Source organism: Emydura macquarii, unplaced genomic scaffold (assembly GCF_026122565.2).
Source record: "Emydura macquarii macquarii isolate MOO-44397 ecotype Brisbane River unplaced genomic scaffold, CSIRO-AGI_Emac_v2 contig_1305, whole genome shotgun sequence".
Lineage (NCBI taxonomy): Eukaryota > Metazoa > Chordata > Testudines > Chelidae > Emydura > Emydura macquarii.
Window position 1 is genome coordinate 1,623,736 of NW_027131442.1, and position 25,432 is coordinate 1,649,167.

Here is a 25,432-nt window from a genome sequence, read left to right on the forward strand (position 1 = left end):
GGGCGGGCGGCGATGGCAGAAGGCGCGGCGCGGGGCTGAGCCCGCAGCCCGCCCCGCATCCCCGCCATGGCCAAGCAGTACGACGTGCTGTTCCGGCTGCTGCTGCTCGGGGACTCGGGCGTGGGCAAGACCTGCCTGCTGTGCCGCTTCACCGACAACCAGTTCCACCCCTCGCACATCTCCACCATCGGTACGGTGCGCTGCGCTGCGGCGGGCGGGCCCGGCTGGGCCCCTCGGGGCGGGGGGGACGCTTCGGCCACAACGCACCTGGCTCCTGGCTCATCTTCACCATCGCCGGTGCGCCTGGGCCCAGGGGGGCGCGCTGGTGCCGGACTGGGCATGGGGGAGCTGCTCTGGGGTGCCGGGGGGCCTGGGCTAGGGGGCTGCTCTGGAGGGGGGGAAGGGCACACCGGGGCAGGGGGGCTGGTCTTGGGGGCGGGGGCTGGTCCTGAGGGAGGGGGGCGCACTGATGCCGATGGGGCTGGGCTGGGGGGCAGGGGCGCACCGGTGCCCGGCTGGGGGGGGGGGGGTGCGGTGCTTTGGCCGTAGGTGCTGGAACGAGGGATGGGGGGGGGTAAAGTGGTTTCCATCCTATGCAGGGTTTGGGTGGGTTTAGTGGCTCTCAGCTCCCCCACTGCACACGCTGCTCCAGCCCCCCCCCGGTTTAGGGGAGCAGCTGGTCACGGTGCCGGGGAGCTGGGGCAGGGGCGACGGCAGCAAGTTGGGGCCGGGTGGGGTGAGGGGCGCCCGGCCGGGGGGCGGAGCCAGTGCCAGAAGCTGGGCGGCTCTTTGTTCATCACCGCGCGTCGCTGCCTGGGGTGCGGGTTGGGGCCGGACTGGGAGCCGCCGAGGTGGGGAATCGATGGGGCCGGGCTGGAAGCAGCGTGGGAGGGGGGATCGATAGGGCCGGGCTGGGCTTTGAAGTGGGGAAATGATGGGGCCGATTGGGAGCAGCTCTGGGGGAGAGGAGGAGGAAATCGATGGAGCCGGGCTGGGAGCTGCGGGGTAGGTGAGGAATCCATGGGGCTAGGCTGGGAGCCGGCGAGGGAGGGCAGAGGGGGAAACCGCTGGGGCTGAGTTGGGTTGGAGAAGCTCTCCCAGCTCTTGGGTCACTCCTTGCCTATCACCCCTTGCCCACAGAAAATAGCCACTGGGCCCCGTGCAGCACTGGGAGACCCACAGCGAGGGGTTTTCTGGTGGTTCTCTACCCGAAAAGGGGCCCCTCACATCGGCCAGAAAATCTTCCAGTGCTGTCAATGCTTTGGGTCCCTCCTGGACACTGGCAGGGGGGCAAAAATCTTTCAGGCCCATGACCTAATGTGTGTGTGTAGGGGGGATTCTCTGTTCCCTGATCTGGTGACTCCTAAGGGGGCCTGGGTGCTGCAAGACCTGGTGCTGGAAATCCTGGATGTGCTGCTGTAGCTAGTCTCTCTGCATTGCTCCTGAGCCTTCCTTCTCCCCTGGTAGGCTCTGGAGAAGAGTAATACAGAGGTCCTGGCTGCACCATGCTCTGACACGTTGTGCTCGGGCTGTCAGTCTTGGTGGCGGGGCCTGATCCCAAAATTAGGGATGCCAGGTAATTACCCATGCTCCCCTGCAGTTCCGTTCATTTCCGGCATTTCTTCCCTTTCCACACCCGGGTGTAGTGTTGCTGTGCGGCTGCATGTCCCTGACCGCTGTGTGTATTGACTGGGTGGAAGGCGCTATTTAAAGGCCATTACTCTATAAATCCACCATGCAGGCTGCTGCCATCTTTTGCCAGAGAGCTTGCTCCCAGGGACAGCCGTGTAGGAGTTGTTTTTGGCCTTTCTGTGCCGGTTCTGCGCTGTCCCCCTCCTGTTAGGTGTGAATCCTGCCCCTAGGGCAACAGATGTGGCAGTGCCTGAACGCTCCGCTCCATTGAAAGGAGTTCTTCAGCAACGGAACTTTTGGGGCTCCTTCAGGAGAGATCAGGGCGTCACTGCTGGTCTCTCTTCTGACACCTTCCCTCCCCCAGGAAAATGCTCAGGGTCTTAGAGAAGCTCCTGTAGGAAGAGATTGGGACAGCTCGAAATGCCCCCTTGAGAGAGGCACAGAGAACAGCTGAGCGAGAGAGGAAAGCGGGTGCCCCCGTTCGCCTTTCTGGGCACAAGAACAAGGGGATGCTCGAGGCAATGGTAAGACGGCACAGCTGATGGGAGCTTCAGTTGCCCTGTGGAACTTGTTGCCACTGAGGCCAGGAGCATAGCAGGACCCCAAAGGGGTGGCCGTTAGTGTGCCTAATGGAAACCTCCGTGGCTATTTTGTATAGGGAATAGCAATCCTCGGGCTTCAGGGCAGTGAACTGCTGGGAAGGGGCCAGGCCAGAGTTTGAGAGCATGCTGGCCTCTTGGAGTGAGCCCAGGTGAATGCTGAGCCATTGCAGGTGGTGTGCAGGGTGCGATTCGGAGACCCCCGCTGGGCTGCGGCACTCCCTGCCCTCCTGCAATGAAGGGACAGACGTTTTCTGGGCCTGGTCAGGAATGGGGAGCAGGTGCTGGGCAGTGGCTTAAAAAAAAATCCCTCTGGTCCCTGGGGCATCTCCCTGAGCCTGCCTTCTGCTGTGTCCTTTTGTGAGCCTCGGAAGGGATAATGAGGAGAGGGGAGCGTGCTCTACACCGGGGGCAGCCCCTTTGGTCAAGCCAGGATAACTTGGATGTGCACTGCAGGCTTCTGGCTTCATAAATTGGTTTCCTGTGGAGGGGAAACTCTGCCAGCTCTGAGTGGATGCACAGCTTGTCCCAGTGTGCAGGGGTCTCTGCTTTGTTTGCTTCAGAATCCACTCCCCATGAGTCTGGTCTGATCTCTCTTTGCTAACATCTGACTCAAGTAGCACTTCCAGCACCTCATCTCTGGTAGTGTGGCCTAGTGGATAGAGCCCTGGACTGGGACTCAGGAGATTGGGGTTCTATTTCTGGCTTGCTACTGGCCTGCTTGATGAGCATGGGCAAGTCATGTCCCTGCTCTGTGCCTCTGTTTCCCCATCTGTGCAATGGGGATAATAATACAGACCTGCTTTATATAATGCTTTACAAGAACCAGGTGGCATTATTTGCTAGCTGCTATTCTACTTGCATAGTGTGACTTGCATTCAGTGCTGTCATTCCAGGGTATTGGTAGGTGAAAACCCAGCACGCTTTCCTTCACCCAGGGTTATGAGCCTTCCCTGACAAAAGGTGCAAAGCAACTAACTTTCCCTTCCAGGTGGCTGGCCTCCCCAGTATGCTGAATGCGCGCTAGTAGAGAAATAGGTCGGTCCTGTGATCAGTTGACCAGACTGAAACTGTAACTGTTAAAAACACAGCTCTACAAAATTCAGCTCCCTCCATCTACAGCCCTTGATTCCTCTGCAGTGGGCGTTCTCTCCCTTGGAAAGCTTCCATCAAAGAAAAGGGAAATTGAGGTGCTGTGCCCAAGAGCGGTACACTGGCTGCATACGGGAGGTCAGATGCCTCTGGCAAATCAAGCGTCCCCAAGTGGCGGTTCTGCCCCTCTCTCTGTGCACACTCAGGGCAGAGCAGTTGGAAATATTGAGAGTTCCAGCAAACTGACGTACTAAATGCTTAGAAACGCAAAGCTGCATTGGGTTGTGCCAATTACTTTCTTCCCTTCCGCAGTTTCTCCTTCCTTCTGGGGGAATGGGCAGCTCTCCTGCAGTATGATCTAATGGCTCATTTCAGAGCGTAAGGTGAGAAGGGAATTAATCATTTAGTCTGACCTCCTGTATAGCCAAGGCGATTAAATTTCACCCCTGTATTGAGCCCAAAGACTCATTACACTAAGGCATTTCAGTCCTTCTGTTGTGAGCCCCATGCAGAGACCAGGTGGGAACGAGGGGCCACCAACACCCAAGGCCCCTGCAGTGGCGGGGAATGGATTAGGTGAGAGAAGCCCATCTGATTCCAGCAGATACCTGTTGCCCCGTGCTGCAGAGGAAGGAGAAGGTCTCCCCCGCCGGCTCAGGGGGAACATTCCTTCCTGACCCCAGATCTGGTGATCAGTATAACCCTAAGCATGTGAGCAAGAACCAGCCAGCTAGGAAAAAGGGTTCTCTTGTCCACCTCAGAGCACCAGCCCAGTATGCCGTCTCCAGCTGTGGTCAGTTCTTGATGCTTCAGAGGAAAGTGGGGGGGGGGAACCCCACAATACATCTGGCCAATTGTGCATTGGGGAGGAGCAGGAGGAGGGAGAGGAGGAATTCCTTCCTGACCTCTGCAGATTGACCGGCTGAAGCCCTGAAGCATGAGGTTGAATTATAGTCATTGTCTTTTCAGAGCTGCAAGTGTTAGGAGCATGCTGAGGGCAATGCAGACAATCCTGTTTCTCCCCTCCCCCCCAGGGTACCCGAAGCATGAAGACGGATGGGGCCCCTCTGCGGCCATTCAGCCTACCCCTCCCCCGCATGCACAGGCTGTAGAAATTCTCCCATCGGCTGGATTAACGCATAGGGCAGCTACAACCCAGGAACAGAACGCTTGACTATATATTTCCAGCTCTGCCATGGTGCTGTTGGCTGATCTGGGAAAAGACCTTCCCATTTCTGTGCCTTAGTTTCCCTTCCCACCTGGTGTCTGTCTTGTCTGTGTAGACTGTGAGTTCTTTGGGGCAGGGACTGTTTCTGTGAACTGTGCAGTGCCTGGCACTATGGGAACCTGATCTGGGTTTAGATGCTCAAGGCACTACTGCAATACATCTAATAATTAACCGAACCACACTTCTCTCCTCCCACACTTTTGGCCGTTGATGTCATACGGCTTGTTTTCCACATGCCTCTAATTTCTTACTCCATAGCTGATGTTTAACGTTTGCTGGCACCGATACACTATCATTCTGTCAGGGCACAGATGCCCTAATCCAGATCCACCAGGCAGGGTGTCAACTTTCTGCTTCCTGGAGCAAAAACGGGGGTGGGAGGGTTGAGCGCGCATAGCTTAAGAAGAGGCTTTGAAAGCTTCACAAACTATTTGAGGAGCTCTGTAAATCAAATAATTATTGTGGCATCCACTGTCTATCAGCTCCATCCATAGTTAAGATTGCCTGACATTTTCCATTATAAGACCCTATTTTCAATTGCTTACCAACCTTTAACTATTTGTGCTGAAACTTCCCTTACTGGATGTCTGTCTCAGGCTGAATCTCTTTGGAAAGTTTCAGCAAAAATAATTCAGCCGTTTCTGAGACTGAGGCTAGGAATAAAATATTGTTTTGCCCATGTTTATAAAAAATGTGTTTAATTGAAAAGCTCTAGTGTCTCCTTGCATTGGAGCAGTGGCTTGTGAGGGGGCTTGCCCGGATGGTGTGGAGCGTTTTGCCGTCCTTGTGAAAATGTGTCTATTTTTGATCAAATTATAAGCCCTTGAAAAAAATCTCATTTTTCACATGCTCAATAAAGATGTGAGGCAATGTTCCAAAGATTCCCTCTGTCCTGACCTGCCCCATTCAGGAGCTGACCAGGGCTTTCCTTGCAATTGCCCGGGGCACCCTGAATTCTGGTATCATCTAACCCAGCGGCTCTCAGCCTCTCCAGACTACTGGACCCCTTTCAGGAGTCTGATTTGTCTTACGTATCCCCAAGTTTCACCTCATTTACAAACTCCTTGTTTACAAAATCAGACCTAAAAATAAGAGCGTCACAGCACGCTGTTACTGAGACACGGCTCACTTTCTCATTTTTATCATATAATTATAAAATAAATCAATTGGAGCATAAATATTGTACTTACATTTCAGTGCATAGTACAGTATATAGAACAGTACAAACAAGTCACTGGCTGTATGAAATTTTAGTTTGTGCTGACTTCGCTAGTGCTTTTCATGTAGCCTCTTGTAAAACTAGGCAGCTATCTAGATGAGTTGATGTATCCCCCAGAGGACCTCTGAGTACCCCCAGGGGTACGTGTATCCCTGGTTGAGAACCACCGATCTAACCCTGGTTGCTGGCGCAAGCTTAATGTCACTTTTGGTGTGTATTGACCATTTATGTTGTAGTACTGCCAAGTGGCCACAGCCAGGTCACATTCCATTGTGCTGGGTACTGTACAGATATATAAAAAATGACAGTCCCTGCCCCAAAGAGCTTACAGTCTCAGTAGATGAGACAAAGGATGTCACTGGTCACTCAGCAGGTCAGCGGCAGAACTGGGAGCCCAGGTCAATGCTCAGTTTATTGGACCATACTGCCTCTCTACCACTGTAAGTTTGACTTGCCAGATTTATTCTGAAGACAGAGGGGAAATGTGAGCATCTAGGGGTTTTTGGCCAACTTTTAAAGCATCCACACCCCTCGTTTTTGAGTTACAGCTCACTTAAGTTGCTCTGTTTGATGATGAGACTGGTCTAATGTTTCCTTAGGTACCTCTGCTCCAAACACAGCTTATCCTGCAACTTTTCTAGAGCGTGCATAGGTCTCCAGGTAGGTTTAACGGGCTATTTTTGAAGAGAATATATTCTAATTAAGTCAGGTTATTGTGGACTCTAGGGGCCTTGGCTTGCTCTCGTTGATATACAGTAGACTCTTGTTTGCAGCAACACCTTGGAAGAATAACCGCCACTTACAAGGGACATTTCCCTGGGAACACTTTCCCTACTGTGAATTGTCGACACTCCCCATAACAGCAACAGGTGCTTAGGAGCAACGTAGCAATAGGGCACCGATACGTTGCTACTAATGAGTATCTACTATATCGTGAATTTATCACGGACTTCAGTGAGAGCGATTGGCTGGTTTCACCTTAGACAGGCCGCGAGAGATCTGGTGTGGTAGGGATCCAAGTCCATATTATGGGAGACCTGAGTCTTATCCCCTTAGTCACATTGTCACTCAGATAGAATGTGCCAAACATAGGGGCGTTGCTTCTCCTGTCTCTACCCACTAGAGCAGCGGTTCCCAACCTATTCAGCTCGAGGGCCACAGATATAATTTTTACAACCCTGAAGGGCCACCAGTCTCCGCCAGCAGCCCCCCAGTACCCCACTGCAGCCAGACGGAAGGAGTTCAGCGAGGAGGCTGTCTCATTGCTGATCTCGCATCCCCCTGGCTGCAGCAAGGAAACCCCACGGGTCCTGTAGCCCTGTGCATTATACCTGGATCCCTAGGTAGTGGCTCCCTTCTGCAGCCAGAGGGACAGAAGATCACTACTCCCTTCCATCTGGCTCCAGCAGGGACCCCAGTACCTGTGAACCCAGGCACAGTGCTTTGCCGTGCTTCCTGCTACAGCCAGGGGGAGGGGAGCGCTGATCTCCCATCCCCTTGGCTGCAGCAAGAAGCCTGCACCGGTCTTGTAGCCCCGCAGCAACACGCTCCACCTGGGTCCTTAGGCAGCAGCTCCCTTCTGCAGCCAGCGGGAGGGGAGCGGCGGGCCACTCTGAAAGACCCCAAAGGCCACAGGTTGGGAACCACTGGGCTTGTGTGTGTAAAATGCTCAGCACAGCCCAGCCCTGGGTTATAACGGCCTGTGACAGCAACTGAGCCTCTGAACTCCCCAGCTGCCTTGCTAGAGGCCGTGCTCGTAGGCGATCTGCTGTTGCATGGAAACCATGGTGCCTGCCTGGCTGAGAGTCTTTGGCCCTTTTCTCTGATTTGAGGGGCAATCCCCCTCGGCCATCATTCTCTGCATGCCAGGCAGTGCTGGAGGGGCCTCTTGCCGGCATAGGACCACGTTTCGTGCTGTCCTGTGTGTGCAGGTGGAGGGGATGCAGAGAATTCCCACTGCCCCAAAAGCCATTGCAGGGCAGTGCCAATGAGTGAGCCCCTACGGCTCATTTAATGTGGTGCATGCCTTTTCCAGCAAGGGGTGAAGCGCCTGCAAGCCCAGGAAGCATAATGAGAAGCACTGGCCTGCTTTAATGCTGCCAGCTGAGACAGGGGCAGATCTGTGGTGGCTTCCCCTTGAATATCTTCGCTCCCTGGGAGGAATGGGGGTGGGGTGAGGTGACCAGCAGGATCTGACTCAGCCCTTCAGAGAGATAAGTATGGATCTCCACTCGGACAGCCATCATGTACCCTATGAGTGACTGGAGGGGCTTTTCACTTCCTGCCAGGCTTTGGAAGGGTCCCAGGCCTCTGTGTATGTGTGTGGTGGGAGGGGTGGAGGATGGCAGTTCTGCCACAGCAGCAAGCATGAATCATAGGGGCTTACTTGAAACCCAAGCTGGAAAAAACAGCTGCTGTGGTCTCTAGCTATACTGCACAGCACAGCTGTATCTGGCCGCCCTGCCACCGCCCCAGGCAGCAGGAGGAGAGGGGGCCAGATGCAGCCCTGTCTGTGGCATGGGCAGGTGCTGGCAATGGGCTCAGGAGGGGACGCGCCTCTGCTGGGCTGCAGCAAACAGGATGTCGCTCGCACAATCCTCATCTGCGTGCATCTGCGTGCTGCGGATTTGTAAGGCATCGAAGTGGCTGGACCAGGGTTTCCCTGCCCAACACTTACATTGGTCTGTATTGTTCTAGCTTCACTGGGTAAATTCCAAAGGACGCTAGATGGAAGTAAGCTGATGTTAAGTGTCAACCCATGGGTTAATGTTGACTGAACTACAGCAGCTTTAAGTTAGACGGTTACAATCTGTGTGTCGATAAGGCCTTGGCTTGGGTTTCCACCTTTGCTGAACTCAAAGAAATCAAAGGTTTTGTAAAAATCCCTTTAAGATGCTCAATGTTGGGCCTAAGTACCTGGCAGTGTCCCACTCAGAGACGGCTGTGCTGCATTGATCTTTAGGGTCTGGATCGGCCAGGGGTTCTGGGATCCCTGGGTGGGCATCTCTCGCCAGTTCTGCGGCAGGTCAGACTGGATGATCAGAATGGACTTTTCTGGCCTTGCTCTCCAGAAAGCAATCAGACAATTCAGCGGGGCCAGTGTCTTCGTACCGGCCCTGGGAGCAGGGCCATCCCTAGGTGGGTGCGGGGCCCAGGGCAAACCACACTGCGTGGGCCTCCTGCCTAGTCCTGGCACATAGCCGGGAGGCAGGCTACAGCTGCCCATCTCCCACCCGGTCCTGGCAGGAAGCCAGGTCCCTGGCAGCAGCCTCCTGTCTGCTCCCAGCTGGGAGGCGGGCTGCAGCCACCCACCACCCGCCTCACACCCGTTCTGATGTGGGGCCCCCCAAAGCGCAAGGCCTGGGGCGATCACCCCAATTCGCCATACCCTAGGGACGGCTCTGCATGGGAGGCTCCCTGCACACCGTCCCAGATGACTGCGCCGAGCACGGGTTCCCTGATCTACAAGCACATAACGCAGGCTGGCTATTGCAGGACCATTATCTGCACGTCTTTGGCTGGTGACAGATGAGACAATCACAATGAAGCTGCAGTGATCAGACACAATGCAGGGCTATTTTTGGCTTCCGGAGGAGCTCTTGGGATGTTGAGCTGTGGTTTGTGGGAGAGGCAGCCAGGCTCAGCAGCTATGGCATCTTGTAGCAAAAAGCCAAGGATATGTGCATTTGCAAATGTGGTTGCATTTAAGGCATGTGTGGAGGGAAACAGCCGCAAAGGGGACCAAAGACACTGAGTTTCCAAGAGAATGAACAACCTCTTGTTCGGTTTATTTTATGTCCCCAAACTGTGGGGTATCGAGGACTGGGTTAGAAGGGCAAGCTATCACTTTAAGAGTCAGGGCTTTCCCTGGTCATGCTTGCAGGCTAGGAGGATCTGTGGAGAAGCCTCTGATCTGTCTGGAAGAAGCTAGCCTAGTCCAGGGCAGGGCGAATGGGCCACTCTGCCTAGGGCACTGTTCTTCATTGCAAGGCCCAGGAGCCATTGGCAGCTCCCATCGACCCTAAGTGCGGCTCACTGACTAATTGTTTATATTCCAATTTATTTTATTTTTAACATTAGAATATGTACCGAGCCTATCAAAGTCCGCCTTCTTTACACGGCACATTGACCACCTGGTACGATGTGCGCCAATAAGTACATCGAAGTATATCGTTGTATAATAACCGTAATATTACCATAGCAACCAACGTAGAACTCGGCGTGTTCACCCGTTTGTGTCATAGATTATTTTTCGGCCCCAGTGGGTGACTCGAAAGAACGGATAGATTCTTAATTCTGTCAAAGAGCAAATCGGAAAGTGAAACAGGAGCAAAAGCAGATAAGGTCGTAACTGTGGATATTAATGAAACGGACAAACAAAAGTTTTAGTTACACAAGTCGCTCTGTAACATGACATCATTAAGGAGTACAGAGCAATGTGTTAATTTAGGAGTTGATGTGGCTCTCACATTGAAGGTTTTTTGCCAAAGGGGCCCCCGCTTGAAAAACAGTGAAGATCACTGAGCTAGGGAGCTGCCTGCGTCCTGAACAGCTGATTTGGGATTCTTGTGCATCTTAGCAGTAAGCTCGTGTTACATTCTGCAGAGGATTATGGGTTTTTTTTCAATCTAACTTCTGTGTGTGCCGTGAACATAGCACTCCTGGACACTGACTTGGGCCCCGTTTTCTAGGGGCACAGGCAGGGGTGCCTGGGAGGCTGCCCGGTGCTTCCCATGAAAACAGAGGGTAATGAGTTGCTTATCGCTTTGGGAAACTGTTCCCATTCTGGCTGAAGCGTGGTCTCTCTTGCAGGCTGGGTTTCACTGGAAAGTTTCAGCACAAAGAGTGTAACTGTACCTGAGAACAAAGCTAGGATGGAATAGGTAGCGTCGCCGGTGTCCAAATGATTTCCCAGCTGTTTCTGGTTTTAGCACTTCCCGGGTTTGGATCCGGGACTCAAAATCTTACAGGGTCACCGTCTCTGTGACAATCCATCCAGATGTGGCCATGGTGCTGAGCCACAGGAAACTGCCACGTGCACACACACAGGAGGACTTGTGCTTGCTCTTAACACTCTGTCTATTCCAGTTGCCTGGCACGTGTTCCCAAGCCTGTACAAGCTGCCTGGGCCAGCCAGCCTGTCTGTCTCCTGCACCAAATACTCTCCAGCCTAGAGAAGTTGCACTGGACTCTGGGCCAGGATGTTTTGCTTTGAGCCCCTTTCCTCTCCTGCTGTCTGTTGCTAATACTGAAGTGCATTTCACAGCCCTTATTAGTAGGCCTCATATCCCAACTCTCAGAGGCAGGCAAATATCATATCCCCATGTCTTCCAGGTGACTTAAGTTTGCATAAGGTCATGTCGGGCAGAATTGGGAATAGGACCAGAGTCTCATCCACTCAGCTGCATTGCCTCTCAGAGTGCACCTGCCCAAACCTATGTGCTTGGCTATGCTCTTCGTAACCGCTGCTTTGATCGCTAGGCCCCACTGCTGGCCCAGAAGAAAGGAATTCTGAGTCCCAATATACCACTGCTGTGTGTAGTCCACTGGCAAAGAGGTTGTTGTGTGTCTTGCTGGCGGCTGGTCCACAGAGATAAGTCTATATAGCCACCAGTTAGCACAGGTGGGTGAAATCTGCTACTTGTTTAGCACAGATGTTAACCTCTTGTGCTGTGAAGGTGAAAGTTTTGGGTTCAAACTCTGATGGAAACAAAGTGTGTGAGTGTATGTGTGTTGATGCTTAGGGAGAAGGGGGCGCAACTGAGGTTGTCTAGGCAATTCCTGGCTCTCGAGAGCTTCACTCTGCAACTGTAATGTCTTTTGGAGTGTTCTGGTTTTAAATGGATGGTGGAGCGACGCTATCGCCTGCAAAATCTGCAGTGGAGCTGGTTATAAGCCTAATGTTGCATCCACTTTAAAATCCCAAAGGTTCTCTCTGCTTTGTAATCAGCAGGTCAGATCTGGAGCTGAGCTAGAAGGATTTCTGGGAAACCTAAGTGGATCTGGCTGGGGAAGGAGGGGGAGTCCTGATGGACAGCACCCTGAGCACAGAGATGATTCTTCACAACAGGCTTTGTGGAGAGCTGCCACTGGCAGCAGGTCGCTTATTTCTGAGCTGGGCGTGTCCCCCTTCACACAACCAATGTAGACAGGATGCTTTCAGCAAAAGATCATAGGTGGTTATTATGGTTGCACCCCATTGCACTAGGTGCTGTACAACTCTGGAGCAAAAAGACAGACCTTAGCCTCTCTGAATAAGTGGCCTAGGAAGCGCTGATGAGACACACGAGCTGTGCTTGGAAGCTTACCGCCGACTGGCCAGAGCAGTGGGCTGGCCGAGTTGAACAAGCCATGCTCATCTCTATCATTGCATTACTGAAGCCCATTTACGGAGAGCTGCAAGCACCAAGTCTCCTGGCTGTCATGTCAACGGGTGACCCAGAGAATTTTCCATGGGGTTGGTGGAGCCTGTGAAGCGGTGCCCTAAGCCTGTCTGTGCCAGCGTCTCCAGAATGCTGGCCTGTTCCTAGCCCGCAGGATGTTGAAGATGGTGCTGTCGCCCAGTGTAGAAAGTAGTGAGGCTGGGGCTACTGCCCTGGCTTACCCAGACCGCTGCCCCTCAGCATGCAGTACACTGGAGCCTGCCCCACATGGGTCCATCCGTGTATCCCAATTGTGTGGGGCGGTTTGTGGACTCCTCACTGAAATCCAACAGATCCTGGGGGGCTGCGGGTGCTTGGCACTGGAGTCCTGGCGACGTGGCTCCACGCACAGATGCCGGAGAGGATTCTGGGATTGTGTGGCCTGGGGGCATGGGGACCTGTGGGAAATGGGGAGGCGGCTGGGCAAGGAGTAAGCTGAAATCCAGGGGTCACAGTCCTGTATCCCCCTGCCCTCCACTACCCACTGCTCACGCTGCCCCCAGAGGGAATGTGCTGCTGGAGCGGAACAAAACCCGGTTCCTACAGGACCCTCACCCCAGTATCCCGGATTGTCTGTGGGCAGAGCATGGTGAGCCGGAGGGGAGGCACTGGGTGGAGATACAGGGCTGCGTTCAGCAGGCGTGGCTCCTGCTGACTCCAGTTATACCAAGGCACTGTTCTAGCCCTTAGGGCCCTGGACGGATGGGGGTGAATGCATGGGGTGAGAGGTGCTTATATCCTGGACAGAGCTTCCCAGCTCAGTTGCTCTGTGGGTCGTCTCTAGTCTAGCACACCCTGGGTGGCGTGAGAAGCACAAGCCAGTGGAAACCTCTGCTCTCCGTTTCACCCCTGTGCCGAGAGGGCATGGCTGCTGATCGCCTCGACACCTCCCGGGGCCATGCACACCCCATGCCATGCCTCCTGCTGTTATTCAAATAACAGATATCACAGGATCTTTTTCAGGGGATAAGGCAACAAGCCACATTTATTGTGAATACAGGAATTTGGTAAATAGTATCAATAATGCAAATACCAGGGAAACAGGATCAACACTGTAACAATATCAATATTGAGCTTTACTTAGTGAAATAGTATCAATAATGTAAATACCAGGAAAACAGTATCAACATTGTATCAATATCAATATTGTGCTTTACCTCGTGATTACAAATACAGAGACTTTTTAATAAAGTAAACTTCATTGACACATGGTTCGACTGGTACTTTCATTTACACTCATACACACAGACAGGGAGACAGACAAACATACATAGGGATCTCACAGATGTTATAGTTACCAGCCTCTTGGTGCTCATGGTAGTCACTGGCCAGGTGACTGTAGCATGAGGGTGAGGAGCAAGGTTCTGCTGATGTGCACCAGTACTCCTGGGTGGTGTGGTGATGTAGACCCGAACCTCCAGCCTTCATCTTTCTGTCCCATTTTATAGGAAAAAGACCCCATGTAAGTCTATGGGTTTTTGCTCTATCATGCTGCATCTGCATTTGGTGTGATCCTTAATCACCCACATTGTTGCAAGCCTGATCAGATTTTATCCTTTGAAGTGGGATGACTCCAAAGTTATCAGGATGGACTCCTCTTCCACCAGTTCAGTGGTAAAAATTATTATCTTTGCTTCTTTTTTCCTTCCTCAAATGTTTGAGGTGAGGCTGGTGTTTTCTTCATCATGTTTCAATATCCCTTATTTAGACCAATTGTTCAATCACTCTCCCTGTCTACACCCACCTCAATTGCTCAGCCATTCACACTTCAATCACTCAGTGCCAACTCCTAGCTGAAGAACTTACATATTTTTTTAAAGCAAACATTATTTCATTTTTGCCAGGTATATTACATTTCACAGTGTGGCTTCTTTTACTTAAGAGGGTTTTTACAAATATTTGGAAAGTGGGTAAAATCAACAGATAAAATTGGAGCGGTTTTACTAATAATCTTAAAACATAGAATTATTCAAAGTAAAGACAGCCTTGAATTATTACTAAATAATATGATTTGGAACCATGTCAAACTGGAATGTAGGACTGACAGAGAATAGCTTAGACAAAAATCTGGGCTCTCTTGTTCCAATGATATGCAGTAAATGAATATTTTAAAGGACTGAAGTGAACATTTCAAAGGGTAGAACAATAAGAGTCAGTTGAGGTTTTAGCTTTTGATTAAAGGTACAGTGTATCAGGCTGAAGTGCCTCTTGGTAGGAAGAGGGGGAGAGTGTTTGTGGCTCTGTTCTTTCATGTATTTCATAAACACAGGATTGGGCCAACACTGCAACATGCTAGGTAGCAGCCTGGCATCTGAGTTGAGCTCTCCAGTACTGCTTCCCATAACGCCTCTCTTCTCGCCCGCCTAGGGGTCGACTTCAAGATGAAGACCATAGAAGTGGATGGTATCAAAGTGCGAATACAGATCTGGTGAGTGCCACAGTTGGAGGTGGGAGGGGTGTTGGCCAAGGGTGCCGTGGTCCAGTGCAGGGATGCTGCTGAAGATCACCGGCTGAGACCCAGCTGGGCCAGTACTTGGTGTAAAGACCTCTACAGACCATGTGGCCTCTGCAGGGAGTGGTGGCACTGTGGCAGTCAGTAGGAGGCACTCTTCTCTCCCAGTGCTTCTGTGGTTGTTCAAGATACCATGGCAGCCTCTGCGAGAGCAGAAGCGTTGGTCTGCATTTCCTGGCCAAATTCCATCTCAGGTGTGTTTCCCTGAATCCACCTGCTCAGTCTCCATCAGAAGCAGCGTGCCCGTTCGCTTCCTGCCCTAGCTTGTCCTGTGGTGTTGCTGTGCTTAGTTCTTCAGCTGCCATGTCCCTCTGCAGAGGTGGCTGCCTTTCAGTGGTGATGGATGTTGTGTATGTAGCGTGTGAACAGCTCTGGGACTGGAGGGGCCGCCGTAGACAGAAATCTCTCATTTGGGGCTGTGGGCAAGTGTGTGCCGTAGACGGATCACTGCAGCTGGGGCTAGGTAAACTCCGCCACCACAGGCTGGCTGCTGCATGCTTGCCCATGGGATGCAGGGCTCCCTCCCTTCCCTCGCTGCTGGCTGGGGCTGGAGACAGGCTACAGGACTGGATGGGCTGCTGGCCTCAGCCTGCAGTGCCCATGTGGCTGGCTTAAAGGGCCTGGCTCAAAGCAGCTGGAGGAAAGCAGAGATTTGGTCCCGGTGCTCTCTGTGCTATCTTTGTAGGGCCCTGGGGGTGGCAGGCCTGCCCACCCTCCTGCTGATGCGCCCAGCTACCGCCTGCCAGCTCACGGAGAGGGGCTGGGGAAGAGCAGAGCCCGAGAGGGGAGCTGCTGGCTGCTGCGCTCCCCGGCAGAGGGGGCAATGGGCACAGCTGTCCCTTGTCCATCGTGGCACTGCCTACTCGCCCGCCTGGTAGCCAGGTGACGCAGCAGCTAACGACCCCAGGACACAGAGATCAGATAGGGACATCCTCTCAGATCGAAGGTAGTATGTGTGTGTGTGTGTGTGTGGGGGGGGGTGTCGTTGTCATTCTTGATGGCAGGGATGTGTGTGCCCATCTGAGACCCTGGTACGTACTTGGGGCTGCTTCCCCTCCGCTGGCCACCACCAAGTCTGGCGCTAGGGCTTCAGCCGGGCACGTGTTCAGCCAGCTAGCCCCTCGTGCCGCCACGGCCGCGCGCTGTTGTTGGCAGGCTTGTGAGATCAGAGCTAACGTGGGTCTGTCTCCTTGAGCTGGAATTCACATCTCCGGCTGCAAGCGTCCACGTGCCCTTAGTGTGTGGGGCGTGGCTCCCTTGGCACCAATTACCAGCCCCCACTGATGCCCCATGAGTCATTTGCCCCATGGTTTGTGGCCACCCTGGGTCTGCAGCTGCCCCCCCGCCCCGTGGCACTGTTTGTTCTGTGGCTCTTGCTCCCGCCTATGGCCAGGAGGAGGAGCTGGGTACCCAGCGGGGGTGAGGACACCCAGGGAACGCCCGCAACTGACACGATCTCTGCTCTGCTGCAGGGACACGGCGGGCCAGGAGCGGTACCAGACCATAACGAAGCAGTACTACAGACGAGCCCAGGTAAAGCTGCTGCCCTGGGAAGGGGGCACTAGCGCGCTGGCTGTGACGGCAGGGCAGGGCGGCACACATCTCTGTAGGCCCCATAGCTGGGGCGGGATCGGCCCCCATCCCCAGTGGGCCTGGCATGAAGTGGGACCCATAAAACCTGCTGGCCAGTGGGTCACGCGACCCCTGTAGATTCATGGTGTCCCTCTGGCACCGTTCCAAACCAGTGTTGGGGGCCCCCTGGCGTTCACTGCCCCAGGAGCCAGGGGCAAGAGGTGCTCTGCTAGAGACTGAGAGAGGGGCTGGGTAGTTGCGTGGGCAAATGGCACTGTGGGTGTGGGGGTCTGATGGTGCCACAGAGAGCAGGCTTACCTTGAAGGGCAGTGATGCTAACTTCTGCCTCCAGGATCCCCCTTCCCCTCACCCCGAGCCAGCCCCGCCCCAAAGAGCTCGATAGACTAAGGGTGGGAGGAGACACCAAGGCACAGGGATCGGGAGGGGATCCACCCAAGGTCACCCAGCAGGGGGCTGGCAGAGCTGGGGATGGAACCCAGGCATCCAGAGTCCCAGTCCTTACCCACTAGGCCATGCTGGGTCCCTTAAGGATAATTGTGGCCCGGCCTAGGAGGTTTGTCGCTGGGATGATGGCATGACTGCAGGTTAGGTGGGCATGCTCAGATGACCGGGGTTCCCCGGAGAGCTGGTGCAAACAGTAGGAGGAGGGTGGCCTCTTCTCTGCCCCAGTGCATTGTGGGTCAGACTGTCCACTGCTCCCCCACCCCATCCCTTGTGCGCTGGGTCTCTTTGCAGGGGATATTCTTGGTCTACGACATCAGCAGCGAGCGCTCCTACCAGCACATCATGAAATGGGCCAGCGACGTGGACGAGGTGGGAGTCTGTGTGGGGCCACTTGTCTTCCCTGGCTGGCTCGGTGGCCTCTCACTCTTGAGCTTATGCAGGAGATTGGGGGGGGGGGAAAGGGGGTGTCCCCCGGCCTAAGGCAGAGGCCTGAGCAGGCAGCTGGTGCTGGAGCTGAGCCCCGAGCAGCGAGATGTGGCAAGGTTCCCGTCAGTGACAGACAAGCCCCTGGGAAACCAACAGCTGGTGTCTGGGTGCCAAGCAGGCTGTGCTGGAAGGGACGGCTCTGGGGGAATGACCACGCCTGCGGTGTGAGGGAGTGGGCAGCTGGGAGTGTGGGGCACCGCCAGTGGTGGAGAGTGGGCTGCACGCAAGCACAGATCGGTGATGGCCCGTGGCCCGTGCAGAGGGTTGCAGACAACGCGCAGTGCAGGCTTGTGGGAGCAGTGAGCAGCAGAGCACGTGTGGCACCAGGCAGCCGCATGTGTCAGGAGAGCTGAGAGGGGGCATTGGCGCCGGGTACTGCTCAGCCATGTGGGAACTGTGGGGCTTGTGGCAATGGGTCACACTGAGTGGCTGGATGCCATGGTGCATCCAGGACGGGCCTTAGCAGCCAGGGCCGTTGCTTGGAGACTGGAACCTTTGAATTGCCCTCTCTGCCGCAGGCCAGTGTCCGGGGTCGCTTGGGCCTCAGTGTGGGAGGGGTTCGGGGTAGGCCTGCTGCCTGGCCTGCGCCCCTGCCATGTGGCTGTCACTCCTAGCAAAGGCTGCTGGGGGTTGACACACTGCGGCCAAGGCTGCGGTGAGCGACTGGTGATCCTGGGTGCCCAGTGGAGACCTCCTTGAAAGGGCTCGGCGGTCAGATGGGGCTGAACGCTGCCTCTGGGTGCGGTCTAAGCTGAGCCCTGGGGTCTCCCCTTGCTCCGGGGCGTCTTGGCTTGTTGCTGCTGGCAGCCCCGGGGTCGTTCCCTGCGGAACGGCAGAGCTGGGGGTGGGCTAGATGGTGCCCTAGTGCATGCTGGGACCTCCAAGATCAGTGGAGCTAGGTTGGGTTGGGTGGTGCCCCAGTGCATGCTGGGACCCCCGCGATCGGCGGAGCAGGGGGTGTATTGGGTGGTGCCCCAGTGGATGCTGGGATGGGCTAATGATTCTTCCCTTCCCCCCCAGTACGCACCTGATGGGGTCCAGAAGATCCTCATCGGCAACAAAGCGGACGAGGAGCAGAAGAGACAAGTGGGCAGGGAACAAGGCCTGCAGGTAAGCGCCGGGGTCTGGCCTTGCACCGTGGAGCATGTCTTGCCCCCCTCAACAGGTGCCCAGGCCCTTGCTCCTTGTGGGGGCCACACCCCGCACACTCTGTCTTCCTCCCTACCTGCCCACCCCCGGCAGGCTGCCTCCAGCCGCCCGCATGCTCCCAGCATTGAGGAGTGAGAGAGTGTGTCTGGAGGGGGCAGGTGGACTTGTCTCCACGGGGCTGAGGCTGGCGATCTCTGTGTCCTCTCTGCATGCTGTGACTGTCTAAGGGACTCTCTTGCCTTCCAGCTGGCGAAGGAGTACGGCATGGACTTCTACGAAACAAGTGCCTGCACCAACTTCAACATTAAGGAGGTGAGCGACCCGAGATGTTCTGAGATGGGGGTGCAGTGCGGGCTCTTCTCCTGGCCATCGGATGGGCAAACCTTGGAAAAGAGCCCAGAGCCGGTGGTTTCCCCAGCTCTCTCCAGACTGAATTTTGAGCTGATCCCTCAGCGGGTCCCACCAGGAGTTCTGCTTTGGCCCGGGTCAGAAACCTGCTGTTCTACCAGAGTAGTTGTTGTCTGGTCTCACGATAATTATCTCAGGCCATGAATTTGAGACTGAATTTGGGAACGTGTACAAGCTCCTTTGCAAAGGCTTGATCCAAGGTGTCCCACCTTATAAGCCTCACTTTCCTTACAATAAGAACATCAGAATGGCCATCCTGGGTCAGACCAATGGTTTAGCTAGCCCAGTATCTTCTCTTGCGACAGTGGCAAGTGCCAGGTGCTTCAGAGGGAATGAACAGACCAGGGCAATTATCTACTGATCCGTTATCCACTCCCAGTGTCTGGCAGTCAAAGGCTAGGGACACCCAGAACATGGGGTTGCATCCCTGACCATCTTGGCTAATAGCCATTGATGGACCTACCCCCATGAGCGTATCTCATTCTTTTTTTAAGCCAATTATACTTCTGGCCTTCACAACATCCCCTGGCAAGGAGTTCCCCAGGCTGACTGTGCATTGTGTGAAGTACTTCCTTTTGTTTGTTTTAAACCTGCTGCCTATTCATTTCATTGGGTGACCCCTGGTTCTTGTGTCATGTGAAAGGGTAAATAACACTGCCCTATGCACTTTCTCCACAAAATTCATGATTGTATAGACTTCTATCATATTCCCCCTTAGTCATCTCTTTTCTAAGATGAACAGTTCCAGTCTTTTTAATCTTTCCTTGCATGGAAGCTGTTATACCCCTAATAATTTCTGTTGCCCTTCTCTGTACCTTTTCCACTTTTCATATATCTTTTTTGAGATGGGAGCAACCAGAACTGCACGCAGTATTCAAGGTGTGAGCGTACCATGGATTTATAAAGTGGCATTATGATATGTACTGTTTTATCATCTATCCCTTTCCTAATGGGTTCCAGCATTGTTAGCTTTTTTGGCTGCCGCTGCACGTTGAGCAGGTGTTTTCAGAGAACTGTCCATGATGACTCCAAGGTCCTCCTTGAGTGGTAACTGCTAAATTAGACCCCATCATTTTATATGTATAGTTGGGATTATGTTTTCCAATACGCATTACTTTGCATTTATCAACATTGTATTTTATCTGCCATTTTTTTGCCCAGTCACGCAGTTTTGTGAGATCCCTTTGTAACTCTTTGCAATCTGATTTGAACTTAATTATCTTGAGTAATTTTGTATCCTCTGCAAACTTTGCCATCTCCCTGTTTACCCCCCCTCACTAGATCATTTATGAACGTTGAACAGCACTGGTCCTGGTATGGATCCTTGAGGGACCCTGTTATTGATCTCACTCTATTCTGAAAATGACCATTTATTTCTATCCTTTGTTTCCTTATCTTTTAACCAGTTACTGATCCAGCAAAGGACCTTCCCCCTTATACCATGGCTGCTTACTTTGCTTAAGAGCCTTTGGTGGAGGACCTTGTCAAAGGCTTTCTGACAGTCCAAGTACACAATATATGCACTCTAGATCACCCTTATCCACATGCTTATTTACACCATGAAATAATTCTAGTAGATTGGTGAGGCATGATTCTTCTTTACAAAAGCCATGTTGACTCTTCCCCAACAAATCTTGTTCATGTGTGTGTCTGATAATTCTGTTCTTTACTATAGTTTCAACCTATTTGCCTGGTACTGAAGTTAGCTTTACCAATCGGTAATTGCCAGGATCACCTCTGGAGGCTTTTTTAAAAATCAGTGTTACATTAGCTATTATCCAGTCACCTGGTACAGAGGCTGCTTTAAGTGATAGATTACATTCCACAGGTAGTAGTTCTGCAATTTCATATTTGAGTTTCTTCAGAACTCTTGGGTGAATACCATCTGGTCCTGAAGACTCATTACCATTTAACTTATCAATTTGTTCCACTATTAACACCTCAATCTGGGTCAATTTCTCTGATTTGTCATCTAAAAAGAAGGGCTCGGGTGTGGGACTCTCTCTCTCATCCTCTGCAGTGAAGACCAATGCAAAAAATTCATTGAGCTTCTCCGCAATGGCCTTGTCTTCCTTGAGTGCTCCTTTAGCACCTTGATTGTCCAGTGGCCTCACTGACCGTTTTTTCAGGCTTCTTGCTTCTGATGTACTTAATTTGCTGTTAGTTTTTGTGTCTTTTGCTAATTGCCCTTCAAATTCTTTTTTGGCCTCCTTTTTATTATACCGTTAAACTCTGGCAAGGCATGTGTTTATGCAACGTTCAAAAGCATGGGCAGGTGTTAAAGCCTGCTCCTGATCCCTCCTCCAGAGTGGCTATATCTTGGTCCCATCTCTATTGATTTTCAGTCCTGCTGCATGCCCTATCCACAATCTCACGGTGGTGGATGTGATTTTTCCGAGACGCTTTGCTATCGCTCAGAGGATCTGTCATCTTTTGACCGTTGATTTCAGCTAACATTTACCTTGACAGGGTGTCAATATCCTCAACTGTCATTCCAATCTGAGTTTCTGATCTTTCAGCTTTGGCCGGGTGGTCAGCGACCTCGCTGCTGCGTACACCAATGGCTGATGGGATCCGTTGATAAGGCAGCGTTTTGCCAATCCCCTACGCTGCTTTATGAATCCCATTGTCGATAGCATTGAGCGAGTTCCTGTTCCCTGGTCAGAGCCAGGATGGGCGGCAGGGGAGGAAAGTATAACTAGGAAAGGAGAACACAAGGCAGAATATCAGGATCTCTCCTTTGTTTGCATCACGATGGCACCAAGAGATAGCTGAGGGCCTGACAACTAATGGGGAGGGAGGGGAGCCTAGTGGAAGGGGGCAGATCAGCATCTGAAACCCCCCCCATTTCCCGCCTTGTTGGCTGGCATCTTACAGCATTTATGAATTGGAGGAGGCGCTGGTAGGCTGTCTAATGCCGTGCTCTCTCCCACAGTCCTTCACCCGGCTGACGGAGCTGGTCCTGCAGGCTCACAGGAAGGAGCTGGACGGGCTTCGCACGTATACGGCGGATGAACTGAACTTGGCGGAACTGGAGGAGGAGGAGTGCAAACCAGCGGGGGCGGAGAACTCTCCCAAAGCCTGCTGGTGCTGAAGGGCCTCTCTACTGCCTGGGCCCCCCCAGGTGCATCCCCAGCTCTGGCTGGCCTGCTCCGTTCCGGCCTCCGCCTGCTCCCTGCACTGCTGGACTCTCCTCGGGCTCCCTGGCCTGTCTCCTTTGCCATCCCCCGGGTCTGCCATGCTGCATAGGTTCCTCCCAACATGCTGTGTGCGCCAGACGTCCCAGTGTCACTCTGCCCATCCCGGTGGATTTGTGCCCCCCTTCGCCCCAAGCCGGAGCAGGATAAGCCTTGTGGCCTTCTTAGGAGGCACCCACAGGCGCCGCTTGGACTTCGGCTGTGCCTGCGCGATCCAGCACAGCTGTGATTGCTTCCTTGTGCTAACAAGGACTCCTCTTCATCGCGCAGAGTGAGGCCATGGGGCTCCCAGCACCAGGCTGCAGCTTTATAGAGGGGCTTTCTGGATACATGGCTCTGTCTCAAACACTCTGCCTCCTCCTCCCAGCGTCTTCTGGGCTGCCTGCCCTGCAGGTGCCTGGCTGGGTGCAGCGCTGCAGCAGACGCCCGCGCATGCAGTGGGTGGTGGTGGGTTCTGGGGCTGCCTGGGGAGCAATAACCTCTGCTAAACTCCCCCCACCCACTCGGCTGCCTGGAGTCTGGGGCCCAAGCAGGAACCCAGGAGCCCCAGGGAAGGGACTGGTCTCGCAAGGCTGATCCCTCCTAGCTCTCGCTGACCGCGGTAAGCGCTGTGGCCGGCCAGTGCCTCTGTGAATGGGGCCAGTCCTCTAGGGGCAGGGGCCTTGCGGCTGGCTGCTGGGCTCCCACAGTTGGGCCGTGCCGCCCCCAAGGCTGGTGAGTGAGGCGGGCGGAGGAGGCATGGCACGTAACCCCATGGGCCTGTCCCCAGCTTCTCAGTGCCAGCAAGGGCTCTGATGCCGTCTTGGACCTGACTGGTGTCACTGCCTGGAGACCCCCCCGAGAGCCCTGGTAGCTGGTGGAAGACATCTCTTGGCTTGTCTGGGGCTGCCCGGGTCTGGCCTGGGCTGGCGGGCACCAGATGCTCGACCCTGTGATGCCTAGCCAGGGGCTGAATGATCTCTGGATACTTTGTTTGGCTGGGTCCCCCCACTGCCTGGGGTAAAGGGGAACCCCTTGGGCGGATGTATGCCGAGGCCTTCCTCCGCTCCAGACTGGCCGAGGACATCACATCAGGAGTTGCTCAAGCCACATATCCATTTGGCTGGATCCTGGAGGAGATCTCTCCCACCTGTTTATCACTCACCCCACCGGCCATTGGGGGACGTAGCAGAGAACTACAGCCAGTGCTGGGTTGACCCATCCTGTTCCCGGCTCCTGCTTGGCTGGCCTGAGGCCTGGCGCATTCGGTACGTTCCAGGATCTTGGGGCTCACCTGCCATCTTCCCCTGTGGGACTGCGCCCTGGCCCGGCCCAGCGTGGGGTTGTTAGAGCATCTCTGGACCATGCCAGGCTGGCTCTCTGCACTGCATGGCTCTGAGTCCGGTTCCCAGCCTGAATGTGGGCGGAAAGTGGGGCTGCCCTGTCCATGCCACTGGGCACTGATCTGTAAGGCCTATCCCTGCTGGAGCGGCTCCTTGCCAGCCAGTGCCTGGGTGGGAGAGGGACCCTCCTGGCTTTGCGCTGAGCCCCTCTTGCAGCTGATTTCTTAGGAGACTCTTTGGAGCTGACAGACACCACTTAACCAGCCGGGAAATGGGTTTGTTCCTACCCAGGAATGTGTTAAATCGTGCTGTTTGTTTTCCACCCCTTTCCCCTTCTGGTGTTGTCCAAGGATTGTGGGAGACTGGGGAGGGATGGGGTTGGAGGGAGTGTCTCATGTTGCAAGTATTAACCCTTCCTGTGCCGGTGCTGGCAGTTCCACACTGTGCTGAAGTTGGCGTGAGATGCATGTGCAGGGTGGAGGGTCTGCCACACCCCCTGCCAGAGGGGGGCTGCTATGCTAATCAGGGTAATTGACGATGGCCCTCCCCCACTGTCCCTGGTCATCTGGGGGGCAGGGCAAGCCTGGCTGCCAGGTCTGGGAGCACGCTGCCTGTTAGAGTCCATCCTGTTGTCCCACCGCAAGGTGACACTCACCTTAAAACGCAGCAGGGACGTGGGGCAGATGTCCTGCCCCTGCAGGGGCAGTGGACAACAGCAGAGGTTCAGCAACCCTGCAGGAAAGCAGGACTTTGGGTCCCGGCTGCTGAAAACAGAGGGCTGTGATGGGATCCGCTCAGCTTTCCCACCTCTCCCTGGAACGCTCTCTGGAGAGCTGCTGGCGAGACACCCAGGAGCCCTCATACAGAACAAGGGGGAAGCGGGGACTCGTGGCGTGTTGCAAAGACAAGAATGCGGCGGGCAAAGGATGTCTTGGCACCCTGCCAACGGGCAGCGGATGCGGGCGGAGCGTGCTGTTGCAGGAGGCAGACTGTGCCCATCAGATTCTTCCTGCTTGTGCTGTCCTATCCTCGGCACTGCAGGAATCCACCCGGGTATTTCTGCGTTCGTCCCCAAGGACGCAGCTCCCACGCTCCGAACCGAGCCAGTAACGGCTGCCGCTGGGGGTCATTAGACTCCAACTCTCCCCTCACTGGATGGCTTCTGTGGGGCTCCATGTGTCAGCGAAGGCGGCAGCCCTGACTGCCCCACGCAGGGAGCCTTGGCTCTGTGGAGTAGCGGGGCTGCTTCTCTGAAGCACTGCACGGGTAGTCCTGTTGCTGGCACTGGAGCGAGAGACGATGGTCTAAACCTCCCTGCAGCTGCTGTGTTGCTTAACAGGCTGGGTGCAGCGCCGCGTAAGTTACCCTGATGCCACGTGGCTGTACGATTGCATTGTGGGTGGTCAGGTTCCTAGAGAAATGCTCCCAGCTCCTTGATCCTCCACCTCCATGGCTAGCGGACAAGGCTTCCTTCGTTGCACTAGGGAGGTAGCACTAAGGAGCAAGCCCCCCTTGAAGTTCTCCTTGATCTCAGCTCTCGGCCTTGAGCCTCTACCTGGAGACAAACAGGCCCCTCTGAGCCGGGCATCCTGCCTGCCCCATGTCTTGTTAGTCATGGATCTTTGCCACTTGCCTCTTCATCTGCAGCAGCAACTGTCTGCACATCCTGTCCTGAGATCCCGTTAGAAAACATAAAGCCGCCCCTTTGAGTCCTCGGCTGTGTGTGTCCATTGTGCCCGCGGTGCCCTCTGCCTGCCCGGAGGGGGGGCCTCGTGTGACCTGCTCCTGGAGTTCATTATTTTACACACACGTTTACAAAATAAAGGTGATTTCAAACCGGTGAGGGGGCTGCCTTGTTCCTGCTGCGGCTCTGTGGGAATCTCAGCAGCCGGAGATAGGAGCCAGGGATCTGGGAGGAGGGGACAGGTCTGCACTTTGAGCACCTGGCCCAGGTGGCTGCAGGGATTGTCAGCTGCTGCTGCCCTGGCGAAAGCTGCCTCTGGCCAGAGCGCCCTGCTCTCTGGGGCTGGCTGGGCAATGCAGGCCTCGATAAGTAGGGTAGAGCCATGTCTTTCCTGGACCTGTGGACCAGCTACCCGCTGGGACACCCTGTGGGATGCAGGCTGAGA

The 25,432-nt window shown here is 54.3% G+C and overlaps 1 protein-coding gene across 1 annotated transcript; it reads left to right on the plus strand.

Annotated features, from left to right (window-relative positions):
- On the plus strand, positions 1–25,432 carry RAB15 (RAB15, member RAS oncogene family). Its single transcript, XM_067550648.1, has 7 exons — positions 1–190; positions 14,560–14,620; positions 16,177–16,237; positions 17,033–17,110; positions 18,248–18,337; positions 18,623–18,688; positions 21,720–25,432. The coding sequence occupies exons 1-7, from the start codon at positions 67–69 to the stop codon at positions 21,876–21,878; spliced, it is 639 nt and encodes a 212-aa protein (XP_067406749.1). The 5' UTR covers positions 1–66; the 3' UTR covers positions 21,879–25,432.

Bases quoted from the DNA above. Each gene is read 5' to 3' on its own strand.
- RAB15 (XM_067550648.1), top strand. From the start codon at position 67: ATGGCCAAGCAGTACGACGTGCTGTTCCGGCTGCTGCTGCTCGGGGAC. The intron at 191-14,559 runs GTACGGTGCGCT...TCGCCCGCCTAG, and splicing joins CTCGCACATCTCCACCATCG to GGGTCGACTTCAAGATGAAG. The intron at 14,621-16,176 runs GTGAGTGCCACA...GCTCTGCTGCAG, and splicing joins AAAGTGCGAATACAGATCTG to GGACACGGCGGGCCAGGAGC.